This window comes from Vipera ursinii (assembly GCF_947247035.1).
Source record: "Vipera ursinii genome assembly, chromosome: 1".
Taxonomy (NCBI): Eukaryota; Metazoa; Chordata; class Lepidosauria; order Squamata; family Viperidae; genus Vipera; species Vipera ursinii.
This window is the reverse complement of record NC_139512.1, coordinates 272,402,989-272,420,726: the sequence shown is the minus strand read 5'-3', so window position 1 is coordinate 272,420,726 and position 17,738 is coordinate 272,402,989. Positions and strand designations below refer to the sequence as shown.

Sequence of the window (17,738 nt, the reverse complement as noted above, 5' to 3'; positions counted from 1 at the left end):
ATGATAATCTGGATTATATCAATGTTGCTGGGAAGGATCTAAGATCATTAAGGTATTTCCTCACTTCTTGTTAGCTTAGAACATAACAAACAGAATGTTTAGTTTTCTGAAAACAATTTCCTTGTTTCTGTATATATTCTTGTAAATCCACATTAGTGATTTTGGTTAGATTTTGTCAGATTCATACCATTACAGAAGGAACAGAAAATACTCTCATTTTGACAAGATTCCAAAACTACCCCTGCTGCAATCTTTTCCGAAGACATTATTCGTCCTTGTTAAAAGAATATAGAAAAAAAATTGGCTGTTACAGTCACACTGGTTTTTATTTCTATTTTGTTACTGAAAAGTAGCTTAAATACAGCCCAGGGCTGTATCTTAAGTGTAACAATGCCTGCAGGGAATGCAATCTTTCCATTTTCTGGAAAGTTGCCCTTTTGCAGGAATGAACTGCTGACTCAGTGATGAAGATGGATGACACACTAACTTTGCAAAGGAAGGATGCTTACAATTTCTGCTGATTTCTTCCTATTTTATGATTGATAAAGTTGAGAAATGACTGCCTGACAGCTACCTAAATCTGAAGGACAGGTTTGTTTGACTGAAAGTGGGGCTTTTCCAAGACTCTGTTCTTTAGCTATGGAACATCCTACTAGATAGATGGTAATCCCCGTCTTATCTTCTACAACTTAATAGGGGTAATCCTCGCAGAGCGACCACAGTTGCGTCTGGCAACGTCATCACTAAGTGATTGGTATTAAGAAAACATCATAAAACCACAACAGACTTATGTTGTCAATTTCACATTGGTAAGAGAATCACCCAGAGACTTGAAGACAGGGGTCCCCAACCCATGGTCCGTGGACCAGTACTGGGCTGCAGCATGCCAGCAACCAGTCTGCACACACAAGCAAAGCCCCATCTGAGAGATGCAGGTAGCACACAAAACCACGCACCCTCCGGTCTGCAGAAAAACCTCTTCCCACGGAACTGGTCCCTGGTCCCAAAAGATTGGGGACCTCTGCTTTAAGACAATGTGATTGCAACTTACAACTTTACTGCCAGAGTCAATTAATGGAATTGTCAAAAGCTGGCTGTGAAGCACACAAATGCCAATCGTGACTATTGGGTGCTGTGATGATAATAAATGCCCACCAGTTGCAAAATGCGTGGATTTCAGTCGTGAGCGTGTCCCTGTTACAGAGACACTGTAACAGTCGTAAGAGGACTGGTTGTAAAGTTGCTTTGAATGTTCACTAAACAGGGCAGTCATTTAGGCCTGCCTAGTAAAGCTTTGCTTCCTAAAGTTCCATCTTTTGTAGAATTCCTTGAAATTGGCCATATTTTATCCTTATATTCTGGTTTTACTATGATGTCTTACATCATTGGAAGCCATCTTCAGTCTGTATAAACATTAAAAGACATTATAAATAAGCTAAGCAGACCTGGAAAATTTTCAGACTAATAGCAAAATGATAATTGATACATTCAATCTGATCAGTGTATAAATTAGTGTGATACTAGGTTAACTGTTAATAATGGCCCAGTTTTCCCACCATGTATTGTATCTGTAAATTTTTGTCACAGCCTTCAGTACTGAAAATTGAAATACATATTTTCATCCTAGGCACTGATACCATTAGGATGATTTAATGGAATGGATTGTTATTATGTGTTAATTTTTATACTTCCTATAAATTGTGTAAAATGCACTTTTTCACTGTATTTTTACTAAATACAGAATATTTGGTAAGCTGTTGTATTTAATGCTATATAAAAAAGTAAAAAAATATAAATTAAATCAGTTACTGGAAGCAATAACTTGGGAACCAACTGTGGGTGATGCTTATTGTCATAACCTGGTTAATTACCTGATTTTAATGGAACAATTTTGGGAAAAGGGTATTTAAACCTTTTGATCTGGGCAAGAAATAGACAGTTTCCCCATTCTCAGTTTACTAACCATTACCTGACTAAATTAAGTCTGTTTATGGAAATAGTATCAATTTTGGAAGGATGAGAAAAACAATTATTTTGAAAATTTGGCAATTTTATGTTGGCTGGGAAATTTTCGGAGTTGCAAGTCCACACACCTTAAAAGTTGCCAAGTTTGAAAAACACTGGTATAAATAAAATAACAGAATAGAACCGGACTGCATTTCCACGGCTTTGAAGCTGTGCTCTGCTAGTTCCCATCCCCAGGACCGTACTTGGAAGAATTCCAGACTCCCACTGGTTTAATTTTAATGGATTAAGGCCAGATATAATCTTAAAATATACCAATAGTTATTGTTGTTGTTGTTGTTGTTAGCTGCGAAGTCATGTCCGACCCATCGCGACCCTATGGACAATGTTCCTCCAGGCCTTCCTGTCCTCTACCATCTTCTGGAGTCCATTTAAGCTCACACCTACTGCTTCAGTGACTCCATCCAGCCACCTCATTCTCTGTCGTCCCCTTCTTCTATTGCCCTCAATCTTTCCCAGCATTAGGCTCTTCTCCAGTGAGTCCTTCCTCCTCATTAGGTTATGCCAGTACACAAAGTGTTGAAAAGGAGACTGCAAAATAGGTTTCATAATCAATAGCCACTTTGCCCCCATGGCTGGCATAATCTTCGTTGAGAGAATATCCAGGAACAAAGGGGTTAGGAATGACAGCCCCACATGTATCTTCAGAATTCTCTTTCCCAAGTGATCAGTGAAATATTGTTACCAATGAATCTCAGTGGCTGAACCTTTCAGTGGTATACTGTGGCAGCCGTGAGGCCTCCATGCCAGGCTGCCAGGAAAGACAATTTTCCAATACCTAAAAACTCTTTGCAACTTAACACTTCTGCAAAATTCTAGTCTTCTTTTGCCGTGGTTTCCATTTTTATTGCGCTGTGTAAAAGAACATTTTAAAATAATGTATCAACATGTATTTTATTTTCCTTTGAACAACAGTACATAATTATAGAATTGTTTTCATACACACATTTTGTTGCTTCTTTTCTCGATGTAAAACAGCACAGTAATCTTTACACAGTTGTAAGTTTCCCCCCCCCCCCCGCCGCCTTTTTTCTCTCTCTCTTTACACAACTTTCTCCAATGGAAGCAAATTGCAAGAACATATCGATGCTGGTATATTACATCTACTTACATTATTTAAGAACAGTAAATGGGAGAAAAATAAGTTACCGTATTTAAATATACAGAAAGTGCAACTTTTGTTAGTTGTTACATAATTTGCTTATTTTTTTTATTCCCAAAGAAATGGCATTTAGGGTTTAGTATGGACAAAGTATGTGGCTTAAAAATAAAGAATACGTATGTACAGCTATGACTTGGTGAACTGACCTTTATTGCTGCACTACAGTTTGCATAAATAAGATTAATGAGGAGTTGTGCTCTGATATCTTTATTTACAGCATTACCACTTGCACCCAAAGGCAAACTTATAATTAGAACAATTCTCAGGGGGACCATGAAGCATGTCTTACTGCCTCTTTGATTAACTGCTGGTTAAAAACCATCCTCCATGGATATTAAAATGGCCCTACCTGTCTGTAGAAGATCAATACAAGAGTCTAGCTTTATGTTCCAACCTAGGGGTCGTTCTATCACCTAGACCTTCTCTGCAATATGGAAATACTAAATGATTTAACACTTTTCCAAAATCAATATGAATACAGGAGAAATGGTCAGCAGTTGCGTCAGATGTATACTATAAAGGATATGTAATTTTTATACCTTAGTTTGTGTGTGTGTGTGTGTGAAACAAAAGAATAAACAATACATTTAAATTAATATCAACAGAACCAGCACTGGATTTGTGCACATCTGATCTCAGTTTAACAATTTGTTTCTGTCCTAATGAATATACTTCTTGAGATGTATAAAATATATATTTTTCATTCTGTAACTCTGTAAATATGAAACCTTAGTGGCATTGTTTATATCCTGACGTATTACTGTGACTGGCTTCCAGCTTCCACTAGATCTAAACCATTTGTGGTAATATTTTTTTTTAAAAAATCAACTTCTATAGTATATAACAAATAAATGAAAATTCCAGCTAATTTTACAGGCTTATAGCCACACAATCTACATGCAGAGCACATTTCTGCATATATAGTCATCCATTAATTTAATTAAAAAGTAATAAATTTGTACATGAGAAGAAATGTTCACCACAGTCCTTTTTTTCCTTTAATGAGTAGAAATCTTTTAATCACTTTTGTGCTTGTCAAAATAAACTAATAGAATAGTGAAGGTTGGAATGGTAAGATTTTTTTTTAGTAAAATTCCTCAAATACCTGATATCTTAAAGTAAAAGAAGAAAGATACCCGATGGAAAGGTAAAATTATGCTTTGTAGAAATGTTCTTAGCTGAATATTGCATTTTTTGAAGTTGTAAAACGATTTCGTTTTTAGAGGTAATGCAATGGGAGGCACAGCAAGGTGATGAGAAACTATGTGAAATCAAGACTTCATGTTCCCAGGCTCAAACTGAGTCCATTATATCTTCACACTATTGGGGCATTACTTATCCTGAAAAGCCTTATTATAGCTAATTAGTAGTTAGTAGGTACTACTGGACAATCGATGTGTCAAACATATTTGGTATATAATATGTCCAATCATGTACAAAAATAAAGTTTATCTATATTCACAGAAACAAGGAAGAGATTTTACATTGTATAGTTTAATAGTTTTAGTACACAAGAACATGGTACCACAAATAAAAAACAAAACAAAATCAGTTTGCTCCAGCAATCCATTCTAGTAAATCATTTCAATATCTGATAATATACATATTTAGCTACTCTTACACGAATTATAGCTTGAGAGTTCCCTTTCTTCCCCCACCACAAATCTCACTGAAATAGAATTCTTTTTCTGAATATCTGGATGATGATATTTTGCTTATTCAGCCAGTTGGGTTTTCTTTGGGGCAGAAGGAACAACCCATGTGTCCCATTGATATGGTCAGGATACCAAGTCAAAGCTGCAGCAAACTGAACGACAATGCATCAAAGTACACAAAATTGTAATTAACAGGGAAAAACATTTTTATCATATTTATATTTATATTTTTTATATATATATATATGTACATACAAAAGACAAAATATCTTTCAGCCAGTAACGCCAGCAAACATTAACAGCTATAAACATCTTGTTAGCCTGAGAACTAAAGTCTGCAATTTCAAAAACAGCAACTTTATAAAAGGAGATGTGAGATATAGGAAATCTTTAAAATAAGCTGTTGCTAAATTAAAACTGCAACAATGAAAGATTTTATAAATCTGGAGGCTGGTAAGTAAATTGCTCAAAAAGCATTTTAAGGCAAATTAAAACTGGCTGCTAAATAGAACTTTTAAAAATTACTGTTATTCTAAAGGAAGGAGCTTTTTAAAAAAACTGGTAAGTTGCAATAAAGATCAGCTGAAAAGTATACCAAATTCGGAACTCTGACCTAGCTATTATCAGATGGAAATCTGTGGCCATCACTTGGTCCATGCCTCATCTTCTGTTTATGGGGAAATTTGAAAGCTAAGTGTTCCTCCACTCTGACCTCCAGTTCCAATTTCTAGGATACTATATTGGGAAGGTCAAGCTTTATTAATATATTTTTATATAAATAGCTGAAATGGAAAGGATGTGGAAGGAACCTCTATGAGAGATTTAATCCTTAATACGTTTGTTGCGATTATATTTTCCCTCAGTAGGATATATAAATTTAAATTAAAAATCCTTAATGGTCAGTTAGCTAGGCTTTAGCCTATGAACAGAACCAAAGTATCTAGAGATCTACGATTTGCTACCTTCCCCCCCCCCACCCCAAACTGAAGATATTTGCTGTTAAATTTTCAAGAATGTAGAAAGATCCCTCTTTTCCCAATGGCCAAAAGCAAGGCTAAGAGTCCTTAGCAAACTAAAACTATTCGTTGTGCCTTTTTTCTTTGAGGAAAAAACAGGTCATACCACTTTCCTGTTGTGGACAGCTGATGCTACGGTTTTATATGCAGGGATGAAACTGCAAAGTACTCCAGCTTTTCCCAGGGCCAGATTTGCCCTTTCCCAAAGCTTTTTCTGGAGCAATTAGTGATGAAATAGCTTTTTTTTAGAAAAAAAATGATAGGTATTCCAACAGAAAAATACTATATTCCAGAATGGGTTAAATTGTCTCTGGGTTCAGAAGCCTTGCTGCTGCTAAAAGCTTGCTGATGTGCCTCTCTTCAGTGATGCCAGCCTCATGAAGTGAAGTCTGTGACAGAGAAGGCACTTTACTTAAATCATTGATTCCTGCAGCTCTGAGAGAGACTGAGTACATCGGGAGGCCAAGAGAAACTAGCCAATCAGTTACGGAAGAGATATTTCCAGGCGATACAGGTTTTCGGCAAATTTCGGTGAGGCCACCACTTGGAATCTGTAGCAGAAGAAAAGATAATTCAAGCTGTTGTTTGGCCTTTTTCTCTAATTTGAAAAAATCAATTTGTTCCATGTATAAAGAAACTGCTGGGATTCTTAAATTCCATCTGAATACATACTATCTTCATGTGAGAGAATGTGAGAACATAATATTTTTCCCTTGGGGAAATGGTATGGTGAGAATGCTAAATTAATTATTCTTTGAATACTTTTTTTCAGAGCCTAAGTAATGCAGTCCTTAAACTGAATAATGCATCCAAATTCTTGTATACTTACAATAGCAATAGCACTTAGACTTATATTTATTTATTTATTTTATTGAATTTGTATACCGCCCTATTCCCGTAGGACTCAGGGCGGTTTACAGGACACTTAAAACCATGAAATACAAAAAAATTAAAATCAATTAAAAGAATTAAATTAAATTCAAGCCCCAAGAGTAAATCTAAAACCCAGTTAAATTAACAACCCCACAGTCTGGACCAAACAGATCAAAGAGCCAAGTTTTCAGGTCCCGGTGAAAAGAGCGAAGGTCGGGGGCAGTCCTATACTGCTTCATAGTGCTTTACAGCCCTAAGTGGTTTACAGAGTCAGCATATTGCTCCCAACTATCTGGGTCCTCATTTTACTGATCTTGTAAGGATGGAAGGCCGAGTCATCACTGAGCTGTTAGAATACAGTACTGCAGGCTACTTCTGCTGACTGCTGGCTACCAGCAGTTTGGCAGTTCAATTCTCACTGGATCAAGGTTGCTGACTCTGTAAACTGCTTAAAGAAGGCTGTAAAGCAGTATTGCTATTGAGAATCGAACTGCTGGCAGTCAGCAGAACTAGCCTGCAATACTGCATTCTAACCACTGCGCCACCAAGGCTCTTAGTAAAGAGTCACCTGGAATTTCATACTAAATGGCCATCTGCTTCTTGCCATCAGCTTCTAAACAGTTCCTGTGGAAGCAGCCAGTTAAACAAGAGAAAACACCAAAAAGTCTTTAAAGGCAATGATGCCAGTGATACACTGGGAACAATTTCTGTGCTGCTAACACAGTGCTTGTAGAGGAGACTGATAGGTAGCGTGTAATCAAAGATTCCACCATCTATCAAGGAAAATGAGATAGCTGCCAGTAGCTTTCTATCAGTCCTTCACTGGCACTGCAGAGGTTGAATATTGTCACCACTGCCAAAAAAACCCAAAGGAATAGTCTAGTTTTATATGTGACCAGTTTTTTTAAACAAACAAACAAACATGAAAAAGATAAGCTGCATTTTTAAATATACAATCTATTCAAAGTTTTCCCAACCTGCAATTCCAAGTGGCAAAACATCAAAAGGACTCAGATTTTCTTTGCTTTTATCACAGGCCCTTGAACTTGCCACAGGGATTTAATGCTGACTTACCGCCATACGGTGCTGCTTTCTCAGCTGCTTCACTCGTACTTGATCCAGGTTTGTAGCAACATCCTTTTCAGGCTGATCTAGGTCTTCAGCATATCTTTGCACCAAAGGTTCGGGAATCCCACAACGTCCATGCTGCAGATGTCCAGATGAAAATTCAAGTTATAATGAAATAAGCAACATTCTATGTTCCTTCTATACCAAGGGTCCTCAACCTTGGCAACTTTAAGACTTGTGGACTTCAACTCCTAGAATTCCTCAGCCAGCAAAGCTGGCTGAGGAATTCTGGGAATTGAAGTCCACAAGTCTTAAAGTTGCCAAGGTTGAAGACCCCTGTTCTATGTTCCTTCAGATATTAAGTAATGGTTCCCTAAGAAATTATAAGAAGTTTAACTTGGCAGCTATCCTTTCCATATACACATCTATATATTTAATAAATATAAAAACTGGAATCCCGGATGTAGACATTTGAAGTTAGTAAAAATAAAAACAATGAACTACGGGATATAAGAGAAAATTCTTCTTTATTGCCGATTTTACAGCAACCAGGCAAAGAAACATGAAGGAGAGCGAATTGCTTACACACTCCACGAGGACATCTGCTCCCTTCCACAGCAGAATCAAGCCTGCGATGACTGCACACAAGGGAACGAGACGACCTCCTTGACTCTACTTCAAATGAAGAGCCTGTCAGCCAGCGCATGACTACACACGGCGCGACAAGACTTACGCACCTAACAGCTGATATGTGCCAAGCAGCTGCTAGGCGCGACTTTTAAAAATCAACCAGAGACTGGCCTTTTCCAGCAAAGCCGGAACCACTGTGATTATAAACGAGCGAGCTTGTCACGAACAGGCCACACCCACATTCCACAATTTGAACATTATAACTGCCATACAAGTGTATGTACTGACTCCCTTATCATTCAGCCCTTGCTCTGATGATGTCAACAGCTTGTTGATGAAAGCTCAGCAATAAAGAAGAATTTTCTCTTATATCCCGGAGTTCATTGTTTTTATTTTTACTAATTTCACACATCTATATTTATGACTTGAATTTATTTCAGTAATTGTACAAGGGTTTTCTATAAATTGGTGGTGAATTTATTTCTTAAGAATGTATATGGAGATTCTCAATCATCCAGGTCAAGCTTGTCCCAAAGGTGCTTTTCAAAAGACAATTGGACTTTCTTAGGGTCCCCCCCCCTGAAATGAAGATGCTTCTTGGATGAAAAGTGAAATGTTTTCAAAGAAAAACCAAGAAAATCCAGTTGTTTTTTTAAAAATGCCTTTGGGGTATTCCTTAAAAATCACTGTCCTAATCCACTGCTCTCCAAGTGTCTTTCCCATGCTTTCCATGCAGACTGGTGTTATGGGTGTTAAACTGAAAAGATATGAAAGGCATAATATTGTGGGAGGCTGGTCTTGAGGTGAACATTGGTCTAAAGGGGCTCGACAAACAAAATCAAAGCAAGCAAGACTTTAAAAAGGCAGGCTTTAGCATATACTTAACTTTCTCATTAAAATCGATGGATCTAAGATGTTACTGGAAAGCCAGTTTGGTGTAGTGGTTAAGGCAGAGGTCCCCAACCTTTTGGGCACCAGGGACCGTTTCCATGGAGAAAGGTTTTTCCATGGACCGGGGAGTACGTGGTTTTATGTGCTGCCTGCATCCCATGGATGGCGCTTTGCTTGTTTGTGTGGCCCGGTTGCTGGTATGCTGTGGCCCAGTACTGGTCCACGGACCGGGGGTTGGGGACCCCTGAGTTAAGGCATCAAACTATAAACTGGGATAACAGAGTTCTAGTCCCACCAGAGGCACAGAGTCACCTGGGTGACCTTGAGAAAATCATTCTCTCTCAACCTTATACAGCAGGCAAGGGTAAAACACTTCTGCAATTTTGCCAAGAAAACAGCAGAAACTAGTCCTGGTAGTCATTAAGAGACACCAAAAAAGAGAGGTTTGAAGACACCAAAAAAGAGAGGTCCCTAATTTTGCTTCTTTAAGCCTATTCCAAGTAATATGTAAGTGAATACGATTTGGGGCTTTGGCAAAGACTTAATTTATATATTTATGGGCAGTATAGATAGTGGCCTTTATTGGTAGGGCATTATGTACTGCCATACAGATAATATTCACTATATGGAATACCCGTCTGAGTTAGGATTTGCAACGATAATTATTAATTACTAATATTCAAAATGAAAACTTTTTAGTAGAACAGTGAAAATTGTTCAGTATATTATATATTATATATTGAGCCTTGGTGGAGCAGTGGGCTAATGCCTCCTTAAGTAACACCAGCTGCCTGCAATTAGTGCAGGTTCGCATCCCACCAGGCTCAAGGTTGACTCAGCCTTCCATCCTTCCGAGGTAGGTAAAATGAGGACCCAGATTGTTGGGGGCAATAAGCTGACTTTGTAATAATGCCGCTTGGGGGGGGGGGCGAAAGCCCTAATAAGCAGGCATATACCTAGAATGAAGGCTATTGCTAAGCACATTGATTTGTGCTTTAGATTGTAAGCCGCCCTGAGTCTTCGGAGATGGGCGGGATATAAATGGGATTTAAAAAAAAAGACATTCTAAAGGTGAAAAGAATTGAAAAGGTATTCCACAGAATTAACATTAGGAACATTTTAATTTTCTGGCACCTTATCAGAATAGGGCTCCTCTGTAAGATCAATATCTTCGGATTGCAGCTTGTTTTCTATCAACATTTCAAGATCCAGTCCTCTGATACAGGATGTCTTCTTTACTGAAGAAGGATCTAGTTTTAACACATGTTGCTGGACACTAGCTGTTTCTGGAAGGTCAGACAACCAAGGAGGCCTTATGCTGGAAGGACTTTTGGGTTCCTGATCAGGAAATGTTCTGCATGCAGTCAGTTCATGGGAACTGGAGGAACCAGATAGGCTAAATTTTTTTGCTGGCAAAGACGGTACATCTGAACAAGAGAGAGTTGAGGGGAGATGACAGTGTCCATTAGAAATGCGCTCCCTGTTTTTTTTTGCAGGGACTGGCGGTGGCTGGGAAGATGCTTTGGGTTGCGTTTTTGCTTCACTCGTATCCTTCTGACCAGTTCCCACATTTTCCTTGCAGCTAGAAGTATTAGCTCTTCCAAGAACAAGGGTGCTCTTTTTACAACTTTCAAAAGGAGTCCAGGTCATACCATGTGAAAGTGAAGATGTCCGAGCATCACAGTTCTCAGACAAACGCTGAGGGAACATTCTTTCAGAAGGCATGGTCGCTGACAGGTTGAATTCCTTTCTCTTCTCCTTAGGGCCACCAGCAACCTCTTCTCTCTGATTAGCCATCAACAGTTTCATCATCTGCCCACCACCTTCAGTTGGTTTTTTTGATGAATCCAGAGGTGAAGCATCCACTGATTTTATACTACCAGTGCCAATATTTCCATGAAGATCTCCAAGAGAGTGGGATCTTGGCCACATAGGCACATTTGGGGCTCTTTCTAAAATTTCCCAGCTCCGACAGATCCCAGTTGGCAAACTTCTACCTTTCTTCTTGAGTTCCACAGCTGCTGGCGGCTTGAGACGGTTTTTTGAGATTGGATGCACACAGCTGAACTGGGTTTTCTTTTCTTGCTGATATGCTTCTGTTGATTTAATTAAGGGTAGAGTTGGAAAATTCGCCAGTGGGTTTTGATGGAAATCCTTAAAATTATATTCACTGACTAGTTTTGAGGGCAGGAGACGAGGCTGTCGTATTTTAGCTGAAACAGAATGAAGTAAACATTACAAGTTTAGAAAAGAAGTAGATTTTTGAAACAAATCAGCACCTGCTCCCTCCTCGCCCCCTGGGATGCCCAAGCTTTATTATTTATCTTGATGTATACTGTATGTAAACTAAGGGAAAGGTTCCCCTGCACATGCGTGCTAGTCGTTTCCGACTCTAGGGGCCGGTGCTCATCTCCGTTTCAAAGCTGAACAGCCAGCGCTTGTCCGAGGACGACTCCGTGGTCAGGTGGCCGGCATGACTAGACGCCAAAGGCGCACGGAACGCTGTTACCTTCCCACCGGAGTGGTCCCTATTTTTCTACTTGCATTTTGACATGCTTTTGAACTGCTAGGTTGGCAGAAGCTGGGACGAGTAACAGGCGGTCTCTGTTACGCGGCACTCGGGATTCGACCCGCCAAACTGTCGACCATCTGATTCACAAGCTCAGTGTCCTAACCCACTGAGACACCGCGTCCCTACTGTATGTAGAGAAACAAAATTCTGAGGAATATGTGATATTACCTGTACAGGTGAAGTCTGTCTAAATTTTAAGCTTTAAATAACAATCGGAACAACAGTATATCAAAAGGGGCAGGTTAATCCTTTCTTCCCCCAGCTCATTTGACATTTCTCAACTGAAATGGTTTTCTCAGGAGAAGAATTTTTGATTCCTCAACTGGAGGTTTCTCAGAGCTAGAGACGTGGAGGCACAGGCAAGTAAAACAAGACTCCTGCACTTGATAAAGCTTCTGCTCAATCATTCTAGGGCTACATGAACGGATGCAATAAATGTATTTATCTGGACTGTAGAAAAGGAGGAAATGGAAAAAAACAGCCCAAAAAACACATCACTGAAATGCCCTTGTAATCTTAAGTGGGCATTTCTATTTATTCTATGTATTCTATTCTATGTATTACTGTGATGCTCCAATTCAAACTGATCCCTGGTAAATATTGCGAACCAATATGATTTGGGGTAAACCTAGAATAGGCCTCTCTATATTGTGCCATCCACTTCTTGTGCTGACGCCTGTTTTTCAGAAAGAGAGGCATTCCATTTACAAAGGCTGAAAGAAGCTGTGATCACTGGGATAGCGCACAGCAGGTGCTTCTCACTTTACAGGCTGTCAGTGCTTCATTCCACTTGACATGCTGCAGTTTACATAAAAGGCTCCAGTAGGAGCTCAGCAACACAGCGCTTTGAGCCAAGGAGGATGCCACGTGCATATCAAGTAAAGAAACCCTTCTCTAGAAAACAGTCTTTTTTTTTCTTTCTCAAGGCTCTGAATAACTTCCTCAATCTATTGTAAGCAGATGAGTTAATTCTTTATCTGAAGCACTTCCTCATTATGCTTTTGTACTAGTGGAGCAACTTCATTCAACACAGCTTGCATGCAGGAAAGGGGCGGGGTCTTTTATACTACATGGATATTAAAAAAAAGCAATTACCAAAAACAAAGGTGAAAAAATGAGAGCTCTATATTCCCTGCAGGGAAACGGTCTGTCCAGAGAACCTTGGAAAAGTGCACAAGCCCCAGAATTGGTGTGTCCCCCTTAATTAGATCTGCAACAATTGTTTTGTTAGACAATGAAAGCAGTGCCAAAGTCACCGCTAAAAGAAATTATGTTAAGCACTGTTCCTAGAAACAGAATCTGGTGTCCCTTTAGAAGCTAATGAATTAGGCATGCAATTCAAATGAGCACAGCTGAGACTACCATTCTCCAGGTTTTCACTGCTTTCGTAGCAGCCTGAATCCCGGGGAGAACATCCACTGAGGTCTTGGCCATCTACAAGGAGTTTCTCCTGGGAGCCTGACTGGTCACTGTTACCTTGAGCAAAGAACAAGAACGGCAAAACTAAGAAAGCGGCATTTGCATGGATTGAAAACAATCTCTTTTATGTCAAGCAACCTGTAAAACAACTCAGGTTTATAAATAAACGGGAGAGATACTTGTTTAAAAATACTGGAGAAGCCAGTGAGAAAGAAGACTTAAGGAATGTTCAGCTATTGTCGCTAAGCAGTTTTGTGTAATATAACCACTTGCTGCGCATGTTTGCAAATTCAACATACAAGGTCTGCAAAAAATATTCAGAGAGTTCCTCAGTCTTTCCACCCTGGAGTAGACCTTTCAGAGGCTGGAAAAAATAATCGTCCTTCTCTCTGCTTCGTATGGATAAGGTGCTTCTGCTCATGCTACTGCCACATAATTAAATCAATGCAAGTTAATTTGAAAAACTAGGGACGGCATATTTCAGGTGCTAACGGGGACAACTGGGCATTCTTTTCCAGCCTAGAATATATTTAGGTCAGAGAAGCATCTCTGTGGTCTTCTTTTTGGGCAACCTTTACAAGCCCTGATTTGGCAGGTTCTCTAGTTAGGAGCCACCTTACACTCTATGGAAATCTCCCAATGCCCAGTGACATTTATTTCTTATGAACCATTTGTGATTATTCCACATTCTCTCTAGCTCCCTGGAAGCCATGATTTTCAAGGCCTTTGAGGTTCACAGTTAGAATCTCCAAACTCCCCAGAAGGTAACATCTTTAGCTGTGCACTGGGGAAAAAAGATAATCTATCTCACTGTCATATTCCTGCAGGAGCTCCACAGCTGTCAAGAGAACCGCGCGGTGCTCTGGATCTCGAATGTTGAGCTCATCCAAATCTTCTTCCTCCAGGAGCTTGAAGGTATCTAAGTCTTCATAGCCATTAAACAGAAAGGTTGGCATGTGCTCCTGTGTCAAAGAGAGAGGCTACTTTCAATGCTGTATATTTTGCAAAGGTTTTTTTGTTGTTGTTTGTTTCTAATGGTGCTATATTATAACTGATTTGTAAGTATACAAGGAACATTTTGAGTTATGCCATTTTAGAGGCTATAAAAACAATATGCAGCAGCACCAGTAAACATATCCATAGTCATTCCTTCATTGCTCTCTCAACCAAAACAGATTTCCACTTTCTTTTTGACTGCAGTGGATTTTATATTCTGTATTCCCTATAAAAATTCCTCTGTAACACAACTGTCACACACTTCAGTGCTGGTGTGAGATTTTCCTTGCTGATGTTCCACATTGGCAGGTAGTCCATCTGATGAAAGAATATGCACGGGGTGAAATGGCTAAGAAGTTAACCCGTTAACTCCTTGAGTTCTTCATTCAAGATTTAATGCGGACTGTGTGATTCCAACTTGAAATAAACTCAGGTCACAGCCTTTACTGGCTTTCTGCAGTAATATATACAGTGTGTGTGTGTGTGTGTGTGTGTGTGTGTGTGTGTGTGTGTGTGTGTGTGTGTGTGTGTATGTTAAGTATTGTCAAGTCTTTTTGAATGCACCTTGCTAATTAAATCTTTCTTTCCTGTTTTGGCCTAACCCAAGGCTATCCACAGGATATAGTCACAACTTATGACAGCTCATTATTTGTGTAGATTATTCAAATTGCTAATAAAGAATTTATATCAGCCTCCCTAAATTCTTTATTAGCAATTTGAATAATTTACATAGATAGGTAGATAGATAGATAGATAGATAGATAGATAGATAGATAGATAGATAGACAGACAGACACACACACACACACACACACACACACACACACCGCTAGCCAGGTATCACTCTGGCCAATCCATCCATCCAAATCTCCTGCCGAAAACCCTTCAGCCAATCCAGCCACAGCACAGCGCCACCCGGTGGTTCTTGCAGAGCTGCTCCTCCTACCCTATACATAACACTGGTGCTTGCAATATTTAAAATGTATATCTCATGTCTACAGAAACTTGCTGCATACCAAGAAAAAGACTCAGCTTTTGTTTGCATTTTGCCTTTCTCTGAGGCAGCACTTTCAATTCCAGAACTGTGATTCAGACCAATCGGGCCAAGAATGTTGATCTCAATATTTCCCTTATCACTGTATTATCTGGAAGTTCTGACTCAATTAATGCAATTTGCTTAATTATCAAGTTTCTTTATCACTGGCACTAGACTAAACTAGCACTGTGGTGGGTTGCCACATACTTTTTCCAGGAAAAAGCCTACTATTTCATCAGCGCTTTCATTTTTAAAAAAATAATACTTAATGATATACTTATATTATTTATTCATACTGAATGAAGATGAGTGTGGTTTTAAAATTGCAAGATGATGAATGTGGTTTTCAAATTAGAGAAAAAAAGATACTTTGATAGCTGAAAATGCAAACAAAATCTAACAGCAAACATCAAGGAGAAGAGTGAGTAAATGGAACTAAGATTAACTATAAAGAAGACCCAAGCTAATGGCAACTGATACAGCAACCAGCCTTAGAACTGACAATGAAAATATTGAAGTGGCGGATAGCTTCTCCCTTTCAAGATCAACTAAAAACAGTTGAAAGACCAGGAGTCAAGCAAACATAAAAAACTAATAAAATATTTTTTAAAAAAACAACAAAAAGGTTGACTCAGCCTTCCATCCTTCCGAGGTAGGTAAAATGAGGACCCAGATTGTTGGGGGCAATAAGCTGACTTTGTAATAATGCCGCTTGGGGGGCCCCAAAAGCCCTAATAAGCAGGCATATACATAGAATGAAGGCTACTGCTAAGCTTGTAAGCCGCCCTGAGTCTTCGGAGAAGGGCGGGATATAAATGGAATTAAAATAAATAAATAAATAAAAAATATGTGGTTTTAGGGATGGTGGCCATTGGAACTTTGAGTCTGGGTCATGAGTAGCTTTTCCAGAGTCTGCCGTAACTTTAAACGGCTGCTAAGAGACTAGTCATAGGTCAAGGTCTACCTGTATGTGATTGCTAAGAGTCGACATTAACTTGAGAGGATACAATCAGTCAATTACATTAACTCTTCTTTCATTGGCAGTGGGCATCATCACGCATGCTTTAGTTACATGTAAATATTGTTTGGCTGCAGCTACTCTTGATTTTTCTAAAAAACAGTAATAGTGCAGTCTGGCCAAAAACAAGTGCAACCTATATTTTATTTAAACATCATGCATAATATGCTCCTATTTATTTGAAATAGATATAAAATCCATTTCCTCCTCATTTTAACTTTTGACTGAATAAAATATATAAGAAGAAATGAAGAGACATTTGTTGCATACTAAGAGCAGTCTATCTTTTATGAAGAATTACCTTTCAAGGATGGTGATGAGGAAAAGAAGAAAAAAATGATGGTTGTCTGGGCATGTTCCACCTGAGTGTGTTTTAGTTAGGGCAAGATTGCTGAGATACCTCTAGAGTGAGATAGTTGCACATATTATAGCTCAGAATGGAGACTATGGATTTATTTTAGACAGCTGCTGTAATAAAAAAAAATTCTTGCCAGGAGCCCAGCTGTTAGCAATTGCTGTCTTCTATTCAAGTAGCTTTACTGGCAATAAAAAAAAAATCTAAGAGAGCCTTGGGGAGCTTCTCAAAAAGTTTACTCTTCCTTCACTGCTCCACAGTTGGGTTATTGTCTCATTGATGTTGGAATTCTCTTTTCAAAATTCCTTAGAGATTTGATCCTTGCAACCTTTTGATTGGCTATAATGTTTTAATATCTCATGAACTGTGCTGCTCTCACTCTCTTGCAAACCTTTGTTTTGTTTAATGATTTGTCTTTCTTTCTTTACAGTCAAAATTTTAGCTGTGATCACATTTTAATGATGTTCGGAGGAGCCACTCTTGGTTGCAGAAAAAGTCTGAGACCGAGACCATCTATCTATCCATCCCTCCTGAAGAGACAAAATTATTCATTGAATAGCTTAATTTATTCCTGGCCTTCATTCCACAGCCTTAACGTCAAACAGGATTTAAACAAAACAAAACAAAAGCAAAGCAGGTACAATGAATCGTTCTAGAAAAGTAAATTAATAACTATGCATGGATAATTGGTTCTCTAAACAAAACTGTGAGAAATAGCTTATCAGGAAATTTAGGAGAGAAAACAAATGGAATTATTGACAATAAAAAATAACAAGTATACTTTATACTAAGAAAACACAATATCACAGAGCATCTGTAGAGATTTAACCACAAGCAGTATTATCCACTAAATTGTGCACATTGTTCCTGCTGTGGAATTGAGCATCCAATCCTCTAAAATCAGCTAGCTTTTAAAAAGTTACTTCACTTTAATAGCAGAGCAGAAAAAGGATAAAAAGAAATAAGTCTGTCAATCCCATCTGATAATAAGCATGCAGCAAAGCAAATTAAAAAATGTTTAC

The 17,738-nt window shown here is 38.7% G+C and overlaps 1 protein-coding gene across 1 annotated transcript in view; it reads right to left on the bottom strand.

Annotated features, from left to right (window-relative positions):
- Positions 1 to 4,227: 4,227 nt before the first annotated feature.
- Positions 4,228 to 17,738, bottom strand: part of SASH1 (SAM and SH3 domain containing 1) — a gene marked incomplete at its 5' end in the record, with an annotated part of 622,444 nt that continues 608,933 nt past the window's right edge. Inside the window, 5 exons of the mRNA XM_083348726.1 lie at positions 4,228 to 6,409; positions 7,806 to 7,937; positions 10,455 to 11,533; positions 13,255 to 13,368; positions 14,123 to 14,273. Coding sequence (XP_083204852.1) covers positions 6,158 to 6,409; positions 7,806 to 7,937; positions 10,455 to 11,533; positions 13,255 to 13,368; positions 14,123 to 14,273 — 1,728 coding nt within the window. The 3' untranslated portion in view covers positions 4,228 to 6,157. The remainder of the gene's footprint in view (positions 6,410 to 7,805; positions 7,938 to 10,454; positions 11,534 to 13,254; positions 13,369 to 14,122; positions 14,274 to 17,738) is intronic.